Below are 20,700 nucleotides of genomic sequence, written 5' to 3' on the forward strand. Positions count from 1 at the left end.
CACTTCTCTTCCTGCAGGACCAGCTAGTCGTCTTGACTCTCTCAACAGGGAGACTGGCACTAACGCAGTTTAGACAGACCCTTTGCTTTTCCATCACAAAAAGGCAGACTTAAAGTGAGGTCTCCTCCCCTCTGGGAGACTGGCTATCAGGAAGATGCAGACTAGGTTACATACAGCTTTTCATATAGTCCTTGGAGAACTCCCTTCCTTCATCATGAACTTGGGACTGTAACAAAGTGGTGTGGTTTAGGTCTGCTCTCCTCAGACACTTTATTTGTGCAAAATTATGGCTCTCATAATAGTAACTGGAGAAAGACAAAAGTGCAGGCCCTGCCTAGACATTACCTCACCACGACCAACAGAACCGCATCGTCACCCGTCCCGTCTCCCAAATGGCAGTGCTCAAGAAGAACTAATCGGCAGCCCTTCCTAACTAAGTCCTCATTGAAATTGTAAAGGTCGGCTTGTCTCCATCCTCCCTCAATTCAGTGTTTGGTCTCTGCTTTCCAGCTGCTAGAATGCAGGCGATACACTTCCACACTTTGAGTAAGCGATCCTCATTATCTGCCTTGTGCCATGCTAAACCAGGAGCACCCAAAGTGAATCCTATAGACCCCAGAACTCCGGTTCGTACAACACAAAGTCCTACTAACCTACATGTACTTCACACTCAATGCACTTTAACGCATTCAACAGCCACGTGGGATATTAGTGCAAGGTTTAGGGTTTCTTCTCCTTGACGCAGAGAAAAAGGTGAATCTGGAAAGTTGACCAGTGCCGGCTGTGAGGGCAAGCTTTGTGCAGTCCTCCAGATCACAAAGAAACAAATCACAGATCATATTTACCATGGACATGCCTAGGCCTCTGTACGCATGTAAGATTAGTGCGACGTCATGGCACAAATAAAAGTTAGGATGCCAATTTCACATGCAGTCGAGCAGGGGTATGTGCCCATTTACTATACAGGGGGACATTCTCATCCAAACACAGCAAAACTTTGATTTCATAGGATTTCTTAAAAAGACAATCTTTTTAGATTTCATAACCTTTACATACTAATCACTAGAGTATATTTGCAATTGATTTTAATCCTGTTCTAGTCTTCTTGGGGTTAAATCAAATAAGATAAAGTCCTATGCAAAATGGTGCTGTTCAATCTTTTCCTTACCTGTTTTGGGGTGGTGGAGCGGGGGGAGGGCAATGTGCCTGGTATGGGTTGTATACAGAAACCAGGTTCAACCCAGTTGGGAGTTTTACCTTCAAAGGTACCAGGCTGTGTACAAAGAGGACTCTGTGGCGTCGGATAGCCGCTGGACGATGTCCCATTGAAACAGTTAACTTTTGGTGGGACGAGGTGGTGTTAGAGGACCCACATCAAGATGGTCGCATTTTAGTGTAGCTCTGCTATTCGTGGACTCCAATCCGCCAAAAAGCTTGCAATCAACTGCCATCCACCCGTAATGTGGTGCCATGCCAATTAAGAGACCCTAGGTGCCTCCATGACTCCAAAAATACTGCTCTGAGAAAACAAAACACCAAAAATCTGTGTACATTGGGGAGGCACATGTGGGCCTGAGAAGCAGGAAGATGGCGGCCACCGGTGGGCAGTGAAGCTTTGTGCTGGATAAGTGGCTTTCAGATCATAGTCCCTAATGTTGCTGGGGCTGCTGTCTCAGGCTGCTATTGCGTCCAAAAGGGTAAGGAGCCATCTAGCTCAGGATCAAAGCAGCTGAGCGGTCCGTTGTGGCAGCGGGCTGACAATGTGCACCCTAGTAGCGGCTCGAGAAGAGAAGATCGTGACGTCCAGCGTGCTTGCCTTGTGCTGAGGTAAGCAGCAAGAGCAGACATGAAGTAGTTCTACGCAAAGAAAAATGCCCATCTGGCTTGCTTGACTGTTACTTCATTGTAGATTTTGTAGATATATATTCCTGTCATCAGTCCAAGTTTCAAAATGTTCCCTAGTGCCAATAAAAACAGTTTTACTTTCATTATACACCATCATAATAGCTAGTAACTATCTTTCAAGTACTTAACAATTTCATTCACTTTATGGAAAAATATGAGATAAATAGAGGACATGATGTTATTTTCAATAACTTTCTTGCAGTTGTAACAAAAGCATCAGTCTTCTAGGTTTCTGGGTGGCACAAAATTGGAGCTTGAGTGAACTGCCTTTTGGGCACATTTATTTACTTTTCAGTTCAATCATACAAGCAAAAACCTCCTTACATGTTTTCCTTTTTTAAGACTTGAGTTAATTGGCTGATTTATCTCTGTAAAATCATTAATGGATTGACAATACAAATTTTCAAATCCGAGGAAACTTTAAGCTTCCTTAAAATCTTTGGGAGAAGCCCATTCAAGGGAGGCCAGTATTTTCTTTGAATCCATGGAGAGGACTGATGCATGTGATTGAAATCCAAGATCCTCAATCTCCTCCTTTGCAGATTCATATTTTGCAGGCTAACACATCCAATGTGTTTGATGGGAGTCTAGCTAATACGTATTTCACATGTTCTGGATGATATCAGAAAATATTGAAAATATAAAACATTGAAAAATGGATGGTGAGTTGCTCAATCCAAATGGCTTTACACAATATCAAACATTCCTAAATTCTATTTGTTTTCTACTCTTCGCACTTTTTTACATGCAGGAGATGATAGGCCCCTTGTAAGTCGACTTAGTTAAATATTTGTGTCCCTTGTACAGATGCATTTAATAGGAGACAAAGGATAACAATCCTCAATCATAACTTGATTTAAGTCTTGCTGCTGAATAAAAGGTCTGTATTTGTGATCTTCCTTCTGAACAGAAAACAAAGGTGCTCCAGGTGGAGGGGAAGAACGTAATCAATCTTTTCTCCTATAAAAATGCCTTGTGCATCGCCTTCTCATTTTCTGTCAGGGTACATCACAGCCAGGTTCATTGGGCATGGTGCACTAATATTCCCTAAGAGGGTGAAGCATGCAGGCCTGGCACTGTACAAATACTGTAACACATGCATGGTGAAGTGTAGAGGAGAAAGATTAGCCACCATTAAATTAGAGGCTTACATGGAATCTTTCATTCCTTAAACTGGTGACCAATAACCCCCAGAAGCATAGCAATGATCATAACAGTGGTGGTGGAAATGCAGAAACTAATTGTGCAGCATAGAGAACAAGCATTTACAATGCAATAGGTCTCGCAATGACATTGTTTTGAGCTATTGGCATTAACAAATATATATTTTTTTCTCCCTTTGTGAAGCATTAATCAAGTAATGGCGTTGTAAATGGCAATGTCTTTTACCCCCTGTTCACCCTGTACAGACATACATAGAAACCGCACTACAAACTGGCACACATGCATGCACACGCTGAGGAACACCCGCACCTCGTGAGACAGACACACTAATACATAGAGACACCAATCTCTAGTGTCATTGGTGCGGCAGGGTGAAAGGGTGTAAGAAGCCCATTAAGCCCCAATCATTACTACCCAACCCGGGGTGAAGGAGGTAGGCCCATGGCCCTCTTGCTACATGACTAAAGGAGGTGGAGGGAGAAAGGGTGAATAACATTGGGCTGGATCATCCTCAAACTGCACACACAAAAAGTAAGGTTGATGAAGATGCTGACAGCGGCTAACAAATGAGAATTGACAGGGTTGTGACATGCGGAGAGTTGTGTAACTGATGCTTCGTAGTGGTGCATTGTCCCATTCCATGTTTAGCAGGACTGCTCATTAATGTCTATCTCCACTGCCAGGTGGTGCTTGCAGTGCCCCGGTTAAAGTGTAGCATCCCTGCTGGGCACTGATGGCGCTGTATCATCAAACATGCATCTCCACTGCCTGGCAGTACTGGCGCTGTCTTAGTAAATGTATATCTGCACTGCAGGATAGCACTGGCACTGTACCCATGATGTGTCCACCACCTCAGCTGGGTAGGCTATTCATATTTCATTAAACATATATGTGCCCTCCTGGGCAGTGCCAGCACTGGTCATTTCCGCTGCTGAGCACTGCTTGCACTGTCGCATCACAAGTACAACAATAATTTTGTGGAGTGCGGGTGCTGAAGCGTCAGGCTTTTCAGATCGCCCATGAAGGAGAGGACGGACCGGTGTGTAAAAGAGATGCCCCGCCACATGCCAGCCCTTCACCCACATTCTCAATGACACCGTACCCGAGCATGTCCACGGTGCATCATATTGTGGTACCCAAACAGGGACTTCTGTTGCCATAGGAACGCGGCAGCAGCTGTGTATCCAGAGAGATGTCGGATTAATAAAGAAAAGGAACGGGCGGAGAGGAGGGCGTGGGAAGGAAAGACAGGGGGATAAAAACAGGAGTGGAAAAGAGAGAGAGCGAACGGATGGAGAGAGTGAAAGGGGAAGGGAGAAAATGGGTCAAGAAAGAAGGGAAAGGGGCAGAGGGAGAGAGATCAAGAGAGAAGCAAAGGGGAGAGGAGAGAAAAAAGGGGGATCGAGAGGGAGCGATAGTAGAGAAAGCAAAGGGGAGCTAGGCGAGAGACAGGAAAGGGGAGTGGAGAGAGGGAACGGGGAGAGTGCATGAGGCATGATAATGGCTAGAACATGAAGGAGGGAGCGAGTAGGAGCGAGAGAGGTGGAGCATGAGAAGGAAGAGAGTCAGAGAAAAGTGGTAGGATACAGGGGACAGGGAGAAGGAGTGGAAGACAGCAGAGAGATAAATGGAGAGAGAGACCTTGAGGAGCAAGAGAGTAGACTATAGACGCGAGAGAAACAGAGAGGTAGGTATGAGAGCGAGAGGGGGGAGGGAGTGGGACAGTTGCTGTTAGAGAGAGATCAGAAGCAGAGAGGGGCGCTATAGAGTCAAAGAGAGAGACTGGGGAGAGAGAAAGAGAAGGAGGGGTGGGAGAAGGGCTGCGGAGATAAGGGGGGCGAGCGAGAGAAAGGAGGAACTATGGAATCGTGGTGATTAGGGAGAGAGAGAGAAGGGAGCAGGACAAACAAGATACGTGTGCTCTGAGGCGGGAGGGGGTGGGGGGCTAAAGCGAGGAGAGGCTCACTGAGCGGACGTGTGCATTGAGGGAGGGGGGAACGGGGCGCTGAAACAAGGAGACCTCAGTGTGCAGGATAGTGCCTGCAGACTTTCTAATCTTTAGGGGGAGGGTCATCTGTTTCTAATTAGCATGGTTTTAGCACGGCCATGCTAATTAGAAACAGATGCCCCCCTCAAAGATAAGAAAGTGCTTCACAAGAGCCGTGAAGCAGACAAGCAAGTCCGGATGGGCCAGACGAAAGGGAGAAAGGGCAGTGGCCAAAAAGCATCATTTTCAATGGGAAGCCAGCGTTAAGCATAAACGCTGACGCGACCCAATGAAAATGATGGGCGGGGCTTCAAGTCCCCTTCTGAAATCTCCTCTCTCTCACTATAGGTCTCGCCGAGCGAGCAGCGCATGCGCTACAACGCTGAAATGAGCGCAGAGAGCTGCCCTTTTTTTCATGGAATGTGAAGCTAACTAGCAAGCTGCCTCCGGTATGTACCCAATGCAGAGGTAACACAGCCACCTGCTGCTTTTTCTCCTCTGCTGCCCTTTGTTTTTAAAGCGGTCTGGAGGGAATATAGTAAAATGTCAGCCTCTTGGAAGGTATAACTGGGCTTCTGCATGTAGGTAGGGGATAGTTTATTGCATTCTAAGGAGGTGGCGTACTCCTATGCCTCTCTGAGGAGGGAAACTGTGCCTCGTTCTGATTTTTTGGGATCTTTGTGAATGCAATGACTTTGATTAGTTGTGGGTTTCTGCCTAGTTGTCTGAACATTGACTTATAAAGTGGCACTTCCCTCCAGTTTGTTGAGCATCTTTTGCCTTTTGTACCTGGCCCGGCTGGGCTCTGCTGCTGTGGGTGATTCCAGTTTAGAGCTGAATTATCTTTCCTTTTTGGCTGGAATCAAGCCTGCTGGCCGTGTTGAAATTCAGAAAGCCTGTGCAGAAACTTCCAACTAACACAGGGAATCATGACATTGACAGAGTGCCCAGAAGCTCTTTCTATGCATCTGCAGAGACCAGATAAGTGATTTAAAGAAGCTACTCCTACAAGTGCAGGTTTACTGCTGGGGAAGGTGCCTATGAAGCACTTTCTCTCTCACTCTCTCTCTCTGTGCTACGTTTTATTTTCGGTTTTCTTCATTTGACCTTGCTGTTGAAGTGGTCTACCACTCTGTTGGTTTGTTTGCAAGGTGCATAGATTGAGGCATGTGTTGACCTAAGAGGAACCATTTTTGCCTTTGGGGGCACGCCTTACTTTCTGTTGGACAGTGTACCGCTCCATGTTCATAGAGTTTGGTCTGCGTGTCTGCAAAGCCTATGGTTGCTAAGTTTTTTAAATCTGCATTTTGTTTGCCGAACATCACTAACTCGAAACCCCTGAGGTAGGCTTGCCTTCCTTGTGGCAATAAATGCATCCTTTACATTTTGAGATACATTAGAATTCATATGCTGGTTACCTTGCAGGTTACAAAGTCCTTGGTGGACATGTTTATCTTTGCTGTTCTGCTTAAAGAACACACAGACATTGTGGCCTTGAATAATAAAGATTAGTGACTTGTAACAAAGTATCCATTTTTGCCAGACGTATTGAGAATCCTCCATTTTGAACAATATTGATAGCAGTCAGCTACTGATTGGGATCAACTAATGTTTGCAAAAACTTTAGCAACTTTTTGGTGGTTCTTAACTGCATTAATATGGTATTGTGTTATTTGTTGCAGGTGTATGGAGTGGGTCCTGGTTTACTGATATACTGTTTTATGCCACTGTTTCCTTGTACATTGCATGTTTTGTATATTCTGTGATTTGACCTACGATGTGTCCTGTACTGAAGATTTGCTGTTCACAAAATACTTTTGGGGTGAGGTTGTAATGTTTTCCGGGTGGAGCTATGCTGATAAATCATCTGTTCAATACCATTCTTAAGTTTTCATGGAAGTACGTTTAGGATAGCTTGGGATCTTTTGAATTTTCTTGGCAAGGATGTCTGAATCAGTGGTTGATGTGACCCTTCATCAACTTTTATTCTTGGAAAATGCTCCTCTGCTTTTGGCTCAGGTTTGTGCTACATTTCAAGACATTTTTAGGTCAAGCCTAGTGCAGCGCGCATGCGCTGCTCCGGCTCGACTTTAAGGGCTTTCAGAAATCCACCACACGCTTGCGCGTGTGCTTGTAGTTTTGCCCAAGGCTACTGGCCTTTGCGTGCGTCTTTTTAACAAAGACAGCACGCAATTGGCCAAAAACCTCTTTTTGTCCCACCCATGTGCACGCCCACGGCCTAATGCTTGCGGTTACGCGCAGCAGCATATGTTTCCAATTATCGTGCCCAGACGCGGGCGCGATAATTGGAAACATATGCTGCTGCTCGCAACCGCGCGCACCAGCATCTCCCGCATCTCAAGGACGACATGTTTTAAATTATTATTTTTTACAGTGCTGGTTTACTTTAATTCGGAGCGCGGCGCCCGATTTAGGCTCACCGTGCTCCGTTTATTTATTTATTTTTTCTAATATTTAGCAGCACTTGCAGGACGCCGGAACTTGTTGCCAGCTGCCCTCCTTTCGAGCGAGAGGGCGCAGTACAAGTACCTTTCGGTGTTGCTTTTCAACCCTGGTAGTCCATTGCAACCATAAGGACCTTGCACGAAATGCTCCTGCTTTTGCTGCTGACGTCCCTGTCTCTGTGGTGAAAGGTAAGTGCGGACTCTGCTCTGCGCGCTGTAGGGAGAAGTTGTGTGTCTCTTTCGAGATGGTGGAGTTTTGCAATCTCGTCTTGTTGTGCTTTATGGACAGTGTCTTGGAGGTGAGAGGTTTTCCTGCCTACTGGCATCGCAGCTCTGGGGGCGGGAGGGAGGGCGGAGAACGCATCTCCCGGTGTTCTGAGATCCGCAACATGAGACGTGTAAACCTGCACCCAGTGTTTCAACATAAACCGTCCCCTCCCCATGCTGATTGTAACATTGAGGAAGGGTCTGTTGGCTTGTGTTGGCGAACACGTCTACCTCATTGTGTTCTTACAAATGTTCGTTTTTTACAGTTTAAAAGTTTGCATGCACTTTTGTAAGTGGGCCTATGAGATGATAGATTTTGTATACAGGGAACCTGTGAAAACATTACCATGTAATACAAAACATTACCATGTAATACAAAACATGCGCCTGATGTGTTATGCAACCAATGCTGTGTGTCTTGGTGTTGTTGCGTTCTGTGTTTGTCCTGTCTTTTGAAGCCTGTATTTGTGTAGGAGGTTGTGTGTTTTCACTAAGCATTTACAGCGCGGTACGTTTGCATGTGCCTGCGCAGACTCGTGTGTTGTCTATAGAGGCTCCTGCCTTCTGTGTTTTTAAACTGCCATCTCCTGTCTCCGCTAAGGTATGCATGGTATGTCTTCTCACCCCAATAAGTATTGAACCATTTGGGGACTTTAACTTAAAAACCATTTGTTGTCCGTGTTTTTAGACGTGTGTGTTTAGACAATGTACCCCTAGACAGCTCTTTTGAGTTTTTAGACTATTGTTTATTTTGGGTTCAATTCCTTCTCTATGCCTCTTGATGCCTGTGGGCAGATTGTCCTATTTTCTCAGATTGTGATCTGTGTCCTCAGAAACCCTTTGTATTTTGTTGTCAGGTTTCATGCAGAGGACTGCCTCTGCTAGAGAAACCTGCAGAGAGGCTGCTAAGAATTGGTCTTTCCCAAATCTTCTTGGTAACTTGCAAGTTAACGAGGCTGCTGGTATCTCCTCATTCGTTGCCATAACCGCTCAAGTGCAAGCATCTCCAAACGGTTAATTCAGCACGTTATGCGTGTAGCCTTTGGGAAGCATTTTTTTTTTACTAACAACTTATAACATCCCAAAGGCGAGACCTATTGGCTATGTCAATGCTTGTTTACTGCACTGTCTGTCTTTGCCTGTGAATATCGACAAATTACCACCTTTCTACTTACTAACACCAAATATGATTGTTACAAATTTTGCAGGATGAAAGGGAGGAAGATCAGAAGATGATTATCAAGGAAGCCTTTGCTGGAGATAATGTCATTGAGGACTTCCTGAAGGAGAAGCGTAATGCTCAGAATGCCAGCAAACCAAAGAACATCGATCTCACACTACCTGGCTGGGGTGAATGGGGTGGTACAGGTTTAAAACTCAGTAAAAAGAAGAAAAGAAGGTGAGTGTGTTGCAGTCTCATCAGAGCATCCCTTAGTCTCATAGGAAAATAAAAGCAAGGCCTGTGTTACTTTTGCCATTGCATCATAACTCTCTCGCGGCACAAGTTATGCTTTTAAAGATCATATGTGAACTAAAACACATCTATAAATTAAATGAAAGTATATTAGCAAGTTCATTAATTGCAAATAACCTCATTTCATTTTACAATTTGAATACACTGCATCATGTGATAAGTACAGGCAGGCAAACGTGTAGTATTTGCTACCCTGGGATACGACTAGTAGTGCGCTAGGGAATGTATGCACGCTCGCTTGAATGCTTCAGTTATGAATCAAAGGGAGGCTTATTCGATTGAGAGAAAATACTCTAGAATATTTAGCTTGCCATCCTTCAATCTGTGTCTTTTGAATTCTCATCTAGTTGGATATTGATTCATAATATAAATGTTGTGACAGGTATGCAACAGGCTTACTATGCATGGCCAAAATAGGTATCCGCTCTCAACACTTCAGGAGAGGGGGCTTTTGCAATGGGCATCTGTTGATTTCTAGGTAGAGGCCTTCTCAATATTTAATATTTTTTTTCTGATATAATGACTTGTGTGGAGTGTGTAGAAATATCAAATGAATCACATTAAGCTTGTAACAGTGAGTGTTCAAAATACATATACTACTGTTGGAACGATGTGGTGTAAACTAGTGTTACATCACAAATAAACGTGTTTGATTTTCCAAAGAAATATTATCATTGAAATAGGAAACAAGGAAAGTAATGGACACATGTCTATTGAAGCTACTTATTAGCCTCTCTCAAACGCATTCTGGTCCTTTATTTCGGTATTGCTTGTGGAGGAGACAGACCAGTCTAGAGACAAGCAGAAAATTAAGTTTGCCGTTCCAACATTAATTTATAATATTAACTTTGTAGATAGTGCTTTTTCACATGTATAATGACTAATGCCTTTTTAGGATCACCCAAAGATTAGATTTACAGGATGAAAGCAGAGAATGACTCTCTAAAGGTGGTAAGCTTGCCGAAGATAAAGCGGTAAACTAGACCTCACTATAGGTTTTTGAAAAAACATTATTTCCACCAGTCTGTGCAACACCTCGAGTGGCAGCAATCTTCATAACAGTAGCAGGTCCATACACTTCACTTCCATCAGAGGAGAACATTTAGACTAGAGGCGGCCACAACCATCAGTTTGAAAGTTTTAGCCCACTGCACCCGAGCATTGACTAGCCATGTTCCTGGTCCAGTTGTCCACTTGTTTACAATTGACACACAGTACCTAAGGTTCTGCAGGCTTCCCAACTCTCATGGCTGAGGCAGTCTCTAGACTGTATTGGGCTGCTGGGAGAGGTCAGGCTGACTTCATCCTGGTCCAAACAATGTCGCTGCTATCCTCAAGTTCCAGTAGCTTGTGTGCACATGAATGAGAGGAGAGACAGACCAGCAAATGAGGAGCTACTGGGGGCGGGGAGGAGCTTACCTGGCTCCAAGATGGCCACAACAGTGTGAGGCTCTGAGAACCCAGACAACTATCCTACATAATCATGATGCCTGCAGCGATATAACGTGTTTGGGAGATGGCTCACCTTGAAGCTTGCCCCCTGAGTCACTATCGGACCAGCGATCGGGCCGGGCGAGGAGAGAGGCTGGCTGCGCCAGAATTACGTGAACTAAAGCAGCAGCCCGATAGGAGGGGACGACTTGAGAACACCAACAGTCTGAACTGACGCACTAGCTGAAAAAATAGATATATTATCAGCAGAAGTGCTTAGATTAGGTGGCTCCCTTTCCTCACTAATTGACACTCAGATTAAATCACAGGGTGGGACAAATGAGCAAGAGGGAAGAAATGTACAAGTCCCGATTAAGGAGAATATCCTTCCATCTAATTCCACACTAAACAACCAGACGTTGGATAAAATCAATGCCCCGGATGCAGATCTACCTTCTACAGGTTGGACAACGGTCCAAGCCAAGAAAACTCGCTCTACTAATTTACCCCCACAATGTGAACCATATGTTGTAGTACTTACAAATGTGCCACCTCTAGACATTATGCAGTCTAAGGCACAAAATGAATCACACGATTCCCTCAAACGGAAAACAGTTTCCTGGCTAAATCACAATTGTGGGTTCCCTGTCAATTATTCAGATCAGATTCTATCAACTAGACGGGTCCCCTGGATTGGGAGTGCCAGGAAATCTTGTAAAGGTGATTGCATAATTGTCAATTTCAAATACCCTCAACACGTGGCGACCGTACTACTTAGAGCAGCATCATTGGCACCGAGAGAGAATAGTGTGGGTGTACATCCTTTAGGCTACTTCTATCAGCATTTAGCCAGGGGCAAGCAGATTAACACTCCAAGCATATCCCAAAACGATATCCAAGGTTTACCTTTCCAGATTAACACAAATAATAGGTATTTGGCACTAAGCACCTTGGATATGAATGACTGACTAATACCACCTTCTGTGTCAGATATGGAGACTAAGCTAGCAACCCAAGGTGGAAACATGACTCTGACCACAGCAGAACCCAATGTTGAAATTGCCCAAATAAGGTTGGAGGCCCCCGTAACTGTACATGGAACCCAGACACCCCATCCTAGGAAAACTATGGAGATTTATACAAACCCAAGGGTAACTACTGCTAGCTTGGGTGAGAACAGTCAATGTGGTACCAAGCACACTAAGAGTGGGGGGCTAACCATCGTAAATCCACCGTCGCATGGAAATAATGTTCCACATATCATTGCGGACGGTGCAGCTGAATTACCACCTGCTAGATTAATAACATGGAACATAGCAGGGGTATCCAGGAATATGCAGGATGAGGGTTGGTGTTCTTATATTGAAAACTTTGACATCATTCTTCTGCAGGAGACCTGGGCTATAGACATACCTCATAGACTGGGTTATAAAACTTTTAGTCGTGGCGCAGTGCCATCTGCGAGAGGAAGAGCATCTGGGGGTTTGGTGATTTGGATAAGGGTTACTGTAGAGGCAGAAATCACATTACTGCCGATTGATTCCCCTGATATAATGGGATTAAGAATGGTAACCACGGAGAAAGAAACAATATACTTAATAAATGTTTATAACAGACCGCATCCCCATAGTAAAGATTCACAGGTGATAGTCCTCCTTGATTCCTTTTTAAATACTTTAAGTCCAAGTAAGCAGGTAATTGTTGGAGGAGATTTTAACTGTCAATATGAGCCGATATTGGGCTTGGATACTTTATTTGAAGAACCGGATACAGCTAATAATGTCCTTCCTTTAGAGTCCAATAATATGGTAAAAAATTCAAGAGCAGCTATACAGATTTTACAACTTACAGTAAACCATGAATTAAGGGCGTGTAATGGCCGTTTCCAGTCTGATAGACCAGCGGCTCCAACTTTTGGTAGGGGAAATTATAGGTCTCATATAGACTTTTTAATGGCCTCCATGAGCCTATGGCATTTAATAATAGATTTCAAAATAGACCATAGAACAGAGAGCGACCACTTCCCCCTCCAATTATGGTTACACCCAGAACCTTTCGTACAAAAAATAAACATGATAGCCACGTTAAATAGCCCTGTAGGAGAACATCAGGTCTCCAATAATAGACGTGCCATTAAGTGGCCCTATATTCTGGCCAAGGATGAAACGATGATAAACATATATAACTCCTTTGCTGACATATTGGAGGGAAGTCATATGCTTGCTCTAGGTACCCAGGATGTCCTTAACTTACATTATAAACTTGTAGATGCACTGATTCCCCATTTAAGTAAAATCTATAAAAAGGATTTGAGTCAGAAAGATAATCATTTAGCGACAACAAACCAATGGTACAATAAAGATTGTCGTAATGCTAAAATTGACCTTATTCAGGCAGTAAAAGTAAAGGACGTCCAGGGAATTAAAGATAGTAGATTAGCATATAAAAAGACATTGTCCCAAGCAAAAAAAGCCTGGGATGATGCTCTCTGGGATGACCTTTTAATTGCAGCCCACCAGAAAGAACAGGCCACATTTTGGAATCTAATCTCCAAAGGGAATAAAAAAGGCAGATCATCTAGGGATATATATCTTGATGAAGAAACCTGGTGCAATCACTTCTCTAAATTATATTGCAATATAAATGAGGAGATGGCCATGGATGACCATGAGATAAATAGATTATTTGATAAAAATACCCGTCTACATTTTAGTCTTGAAGAAACTGTAGAGGCACTACAGGCTATTAAAACGGGCAAAGCACCAGGCCCCTATAAAATCCCCGGTGACTTGCTAAAGCATGATGCAGGAATTTGGGAACCCTACATTAATTTTTTATGTAATTCTATAGTGGCCGGGACACCAATTCCCGAATCATGGAAAGGGGCTGAAATTGTTACAATTTTTAAGAAAGGGGATCGTTACGACCCAGCAAATTACCGCCCTATAAGTTTAATTGATCTTTTACAAAAAACTTTCGCCAGACATATTTTAAATAGACTTCTATCGTGGATAAAGGGGGAACAGATTTTAACTAAATACCAAGCAGGATTTAGGTTAAAAACCAGCACAGTAGATCAAGTATTTAGATTTATGTGTATTTGCTGGAAATATATTAATATAAGAAAGGGAAGCTTGTACGTAACATTCATCGATCTAAGGGCTGCTTTCGACCTTGTACCCCGTAAATTACTTTGGTCTACTCTCAATGATATGGCAGTCCCCAGTGAGCTACTCAAGGAAATAATTAGACTCCACACAGGACATTATGCTAGAGTTAGATGGGGTAAGGGAGGAGCAATCTCAAAGGAGATCCCTGTGGATCGGGGCGTCCGCCAAGGGTGTGTGCTGGCGCCCACACTCTTCTCTCTATATGTTAACAATATACCTAATTATCTAAAAGATTGTAAACATGACTCCCCGAAATTAGCAGATGAGGTAGTCACCGCATTGCTTTTTGCCGATGACACAATTCTCATCTCGCAAACCCCGCAAGGCTTACAAAACCTAGTAAACACTTTTAATAATTACTGTGTGGAAAAGGGATTAGAAATTAACTCATCCAAAACAAAGTACATGTCCATAAACCCTCAGAAATCCTTTAGAAAGAACTTGGCCTTAAACAACCAGAAGTTGGAATATGTCGAGAGTTTTAATTACCTGGGTATTATGCTGGATAGTATGCCCAATTGGAAAGGGCAATTGGAAAAAAGTAACTTAATTTTAAAACAAAATTCAATGCCCATCCTAAAGGTGCACGGCAGTAGCCAATCTAAATCAATCACGCCGGCACTTGAACTATTCAAAGCAAAGGCCCAATCGGCAGCACTTTATGGCGCTGAGGTCTGGGGTTACTCCTGCAACAACACTTTCAGAAAGGAAGAGAACACCTTCATACGCAGGTTACTTAAAATACCAGTAAGAACACCGATAACTCCAGTCTTTCTGGATATCAATCTTAAAAGAACTGATCATCAAGCCACACTAAGGCCATTACTCTATTGGATTAGATTATGGACAACCCCTGAGCTGAGCGACTATAAGAATGGACTGTTAGAAATAATCAGGATTGACGAATATAAAAGTATCCCCTGGTTAAAACATATCTCCCAGTGGTTCAAAAAGCTTGGGTTTTCCCATTTTTGGGAAAACCCTCAGAATATGTTACCAATCTCAAAAAATCTTTTGAAATCCGCTTTTTGGGTATACGTAAATAATGAAGTATCCACTAGTACTACACTGGGTATATTGTCACAGAAATTTTTATCTCTTAAGGATACTCCTATATTCGAACAATTCATGGACGAGATAAGACCACCATTAGCTAAAACACTGTATCTACAATACAGGTATGGAGTTTTACAGATTGCTGCAAATACCAGTAGTTGGAGGGGCAATGAAGATGATAGTGGATTGTGTACCCTTTGCGTACAAAAAGCAAAAGAAAATGATGCTCATGTACTGTTTTTCTGCCCAGCTTATAAAAAGCCAAGAGTTCGATGGATTAAACCCCTGTGTATAAATTTGGGGTTTAGGTTTTTTAAAGAGGCAGAACGTACATTCAAAGCAAATACTTCTCAATTAATAGTTTTTGGTCTAAGTAGATTCCTATTCAATGTATATCTCATAAGGAACAAGAAAGGATGCAAGCTATAGTACTTAAAGGCTGGTTAGATAACGCTCTTGCTTGGTTCGACATTATGAATTTTACTCTTCCCCCCTTTTTAAAAATGTATTATAATAATCTTTTATATATTATCTGGCTTCTTAACTAATTTATATGTTTTTAGCATAGCTGTGATAGAATTGAATGTGACTGACCTCCATTTATATTGCCTGGAAATTTTGGACTGTGTATTATACATGTTTTAATTTATGTATGTTGCTTTTATGACAAAATAAGTCGAAATAAAGCTGAAATTGAATTGAATTGATAAGAGACCGTGGTTGGAGAGAGGTGACGAGTGGACATAGATGCAGGGAGGGAAGAATAAACACCAGACCTGCAGAGGTCCCCTTGAGTAGTGAGGCCCTAATAGCCGCTGACTGGGCCCTCCCTCTGCATGAGGCCTAAGACGTCAGCCAAGTAAGTGATGCAGCATTGATCTGGTGTGAGTGCGGAGCACAAACAGACCTAAGCGCCCAGATAAGGCATCGGCAGAAGGTGCAACCGAGGAGAGACGACAGGCGGGACCGGTGGCGCAAGGTAAATTAGACACAGCGGCTCCAGGGGGCCCCCATTGCTAAAAACCGAGATCTCGCGCTACAGGGGGCCAGAGATACAGATCAATTTGCAACTTCACAGAGGATAAACACATCAAGCCGGCCCTTCCTGATTGGAGACATACAGAAGTCTCTTCCTCAGCTAAGACATAATAAAGCATCCTGAAAAAAGAGCCCTGATTAACTTTTGTGACACGGCAAAGGGCACAGAGGCCTACTACACTGTAAGAGGCAACTGTGCAGGAGACTAACCATAAGCCACTCAGTGAGCCTTGGTGCTAGGGAAGCTTGATTGGAGAGGGAACAACACTAGCCATCACAACCTGTGGACCCTCTGGCGGGATCTCCTTATTGCCCCCCCAGGCAGCTGATCAAGTACATCAGTCAACCCTACAGCAGAGCCCGCTACTGCACAAGATGGGCAAAACGGACAAGACGTAGCATAGACTGCAATTTAAATCTCTTAAAAGTATAAAACCACGAGAAGCGGACGTGACCTCTGCGGAGATGGGGTCAGACACCGCTGAACTTACTGTAGACCCTGATCTAAAACAGATACTCCCAGCAATGCAGCATAGCCTGACCAAGATCGACGGTAACATCGATACGAGAGGCACTAATCGTCACACTGTTTAAGCCCAGTAAACCTCCAGATGAATGCTCCTCTTATAGACCCCTACCTTTATTAAGTTTCAATACTAAAATATATGCCAAGATCTTGGCCAACAGATTGGCGCACTTGTTGCCAGGGGTGGTACGCCCGGAACAGAAGGGTTTCGTCCCAGAAGGAAACCCATCATACAATCTTTGCACTTTATTCCGATTCATAAAGCGAATTGACCCCAACGTAAGGGCAGCAGGGGTATTCTTAGACACAGAAAAGGCGTTCGACTCAGTGGAGTGGGCATTCATGCGAGCTGTGCTTGCCGCATTGGGGTGGGAGAGGTCTGCCTAAAGCTAATAGATACGTTATACGCTGAGCTTGTGGCTCGGGTCAGGGTGGGAGACACCATCACTTCTCTGATAAAATTCACTAGGGGAACTAGGCAGGGCTGCCCCTTATCGCCTCTATTTTATGCGCTGGTGGCTAAACTGCTAGCATGCGCGCTTCTTGAGTAACATGGGCACAGGGATCTACGCTTCCCAGGCTATAACCTCATAGTGTCGACATACGCATACGACACACTTCTATATGTCCGAGACACAGAGACCAAACCCCCCCTATGTTACGAGAATTGGAGAGCTATGGAAGGCTCTCTACTTTCAGAGTCAATTACAAATCCATAATATTACTACTCACTACTGCAGTAAGGCCCATAGCACTGGAATACCCCCTACGCTGGACAACAGACTGTCGGGTACTTAGGAATACAAAACATCTCGATCCAGAGCAGGTCTTCTGTGATAACTGTGGAAGAACAATGCACAAATTAGAGGTAGATATTGAGCAATGGATTGGGCTTCCACTATTCCTAATGGGGCGGATAGCACTTTTAAAGATGATAGTCCTCCCTAGGTTCCTATTCCTATTTCACCATATCACTATACTCCTACCCAAGTCATTCTTCGCAGACTTATGATCCAAACTCCTGTGCTTGATATGGGCCAGTAAGCAGTCCAGAGTACAGTGGAGGGTCCTCACACTACCATACTATATGGTATAGTATGGTATATATTACAGAATGGTGCAGTGCTCAGCAGCATATCACTGGTTACACGACCCACAAGATTTACCGCATCTCTACATTGAAAGGGAGGCTGCGCAACCTCTCCCGCCCCAACAAATTTTGTTCGGAAACCCATCTTGTTGTTACGGAGTCTTGATTCCCTCAATTCAGTGACACATGCATGGCGTCGATTATTGGAACAGCAGGCTGACTTGATATTATATTCCCCACATGCCCAAATTGAATGGTGCCACTGGCTTCCACTGAGCAGCGAAAAAGGGGTCGTAAAGGTGCTTGGTGATCTGGCAGTGACCATGCTGGGAGAGTTAATTCAGAATGGCGAGGATAAGGGTTGGGATGGGTTTCAAGATAGAGAGCAAGCTAGGAAGCTTATACATCGTTTCCAATATTTCAGAATTAGACATGCACTGCGAGAACTGCTGGGAGAGGACATGTCGGATCCTCCCGCACTACTTGCACTAACATCACTGATCCTATCGACCAACCCTTCCTGGCAGATCTCGAAGATATACAGACTGACACAAGAGGCCCACGTGCCCACTATAACACGTGCTAGGCTGGAATAGCCGAAAGATCTAGATAAAATAATCGTAGACAAAGATTGGCAATACTGTTGTTCAATAGCCAAATCAATATCACTCTGCTGGAGACACAGACTCATATACTTCAAATATGTGAACTGGGTGTATTATACTTCCCAAAGGTTACACAGAGATGGGTAGCGGCACTCCATCGAGGGGCCCAGATGCCGATGTGCTGTGGCTGACTTTTTACACGTAGCATGGTCATGTGGGGGAGTAGCTGGATTTTGGAATGTAGTGTTTAGCGAATTGAGCAAGATCACTAGTGCCAAGCTGGTGGCTGATCCCATGCTAGCTCTCTTGGGTTTTGATAAGACTATCAACAGAAATATATTAGACCTCTAGTGGTTATTGTGTTATTTATGGCCAGCTGCTGGGTCGCAATGTGATGGTCCCAAGGCTCAGCTCCCACTCTAAGTGAATGGCATGCAGATATGGTCTACTGTAACACTCATTCGGACTTATACAGTGAGTTGCTCCCACCACAGAGACGCCCTAGAAACCAGTGGGGCCAGTACCAGGCTTACCTCCTGGACAAGGAGACGGGGGAGGCTGAGGTAGATTGAACCCAACGTGGCACAACTCTAGTGAACGCAGACAGGTTAAGATATTCTTGTCCACCTTGCCGATGCGTGAGAAAGCGGGCTGAACTCATCGGGACAGGACACACAGCGATTAACCCTGAAAATTGTAGGAACACCAGATAGAGAAGGCGAAATCTGGATGTTAACTAGCCTAAAGTACTTGCACAATAGATGCATGATTGAATATGAAAAATGCAAATAACAGTATTATTTATTAGGAATCTAATGTATAATTGTTCACTCTTGTAAGGAGCTTATGTGTATAAACATATGGTCATATGGTATCTGTATGATATGTGCGTAATCGTCTCTCGATAATAAAAAAAAAAAAAACAATGAGGAGCTACTGCACTCCTCAGGTTGGTTCTACATGCCCAGTCTCAACCCGGCCACTCAAACAGAGCAGACATTTCAGTGAGTTGTACTCTTGATCCCTGTGGCGTTCAGAGAGTCTGCTGATTGTAGATGCAATCTTTACTCAGAGCTGAACCTGTCAGAGTAACTAATCAATGTTCTTGGTGGCCTCCAACTGTGAACGCTCGGTTGTCGAGGCACTTTAGAGGTGTCTTGATCCTCTGCCAAAGGTCATCCAGGTGTTTTAAGAAAGTCTTGATAAAACCACTGACTTCAGTTGCGATACTTTAGTTTGCTGGCCATCGTAGGTGCTCCTGCTTCTTGAGTAGTGAGATACTCCTCTCCAGGCAAAGTTTAGAGGGACCGGGGCACAAGCCCTCTCAGTAGGGCCTGGCTGTACCAGTCCTCCATTGGATCACAATAAGCCGATCATCTGTGTGTTTTAACCAATCTTTCCAAGGCCTGCTCTTCTAGCACTCCTCTCTAGCAGTTAGTGGGCTCCTTCAATCAAAATGGTTGCACAGAGCAGTTCTTGGCAAGATCATGATTTTCCAAGGATCTGGTCTCCAACCTGGCAGATGGAGTTGTCAGTCGGCGAACACCAACCCTAGTGACCTTAGGGGTCTTTTGCACTGTCTACTGTTATGGAACCTCTGCATTTGGTTAACGAGAAATCCTGGCAAAATGACTGGGGGTTACAATTAAGACGACTTTTGTTTATTTTTAATAATTTAAATGTTATTACATTTTATCATGTTATACAACAATATGACGGATAGACCAGCAAGTTTGGCAGACTAGTCCATCGCCAACGTCCAGCTCACCAGTGTCGTAGGGTGGGGGAGCAGCAGCATATGGCAATGTCAGACTTTGCTAATACTGTTCCAATACCAAGGAGTGAGCGACCCCCCCCCCCCCCCCCCCCCTCAGTCCAGCAAAGTCCTCCATGATACTCTTGGGGAGTGTTCCACAGTGCTCCCAACACCACTGAGATCTCCACAAACTCTCTTTACCAGTGTCCTTGAATGGTAGGATATTACAATGTGATGTGGTAAAAGTGGGTCTCTGCATATTGATAATGAATACATGTCGGTGCCACCATATTATTGTCCCTCCATAGACTCAAAGGTGTGTGATAGGTCATGTGCAGATAACTGAATTGGATGAGTTTGAGTCTGGATGGGATCACCAAAACTTCTGGGGACGTGCATGCGTCCCTCCAGTCCAGTTTGTCAATTTCGCCCATCTTACCTTTACGTCCTAGAGAGAGCTTGGGGAGTTGATAACTAGGGATCTGTTTATACTAGAGATGCCTCCCCTGCCTATGGGGCCCATGAGAATTTGTGCCTCGAGTAGGCTGCATACTGGTGCGAACTTCAGGCGTGTCTTATGGGGATGGAATATATGCCACATCGGTATATATTGGTTGAATTGGGATTTATGTTAGGAACATTTGCCTTGGAGCTCAACAAAGTACTTTAAATTGGATCCCTGCCATATGTCGCCCACCTTGGCAATCCAGATGAGGTCCCAATTTCTGAGCCCATAAAGTTGGTCTGTATGGTGCAGTCAAGTATC

At 44.1% G+C, this 20,700-nt stretch overlaps 1 protein-coding gene across 2 annotated transcripts in view; it reads left to right on the forward strand.

Moving 5' to 3' along the window:
* UTP14A (UTP14A small subunit processome component) overlaps nt 1–20,700 on the forward strand; it is a 458,135-nt gene that overhangs the window by 326,660 nt on the left and 110,775 nt on the right. For both annotated transcript variants that reach the window (XM_085607771.1, XM_085607772.1), the window contains one exon: nt 8,997–9,187. In XM_085607771.1, the coding sequence (XP_085463897.1) occupies nt 8,997–9,187 (191 nt within the window). The remainder of the gene's footprint in view (nt 1–8,996; nt 9,188–20,700) is intronic.

Source organism: Triturus cristatus, chromosome 5_2, assembly GCF_964204655.1.
Source record: "Triturus cristatus chromosome 5_2, aTriCri1.1, whole genome shotgun sequence".
NCBI lineage: Eukaryota > Metazoa > Chordata > Amphibia > Caudata > Salamandridae > Triturus > Triturus cristatus.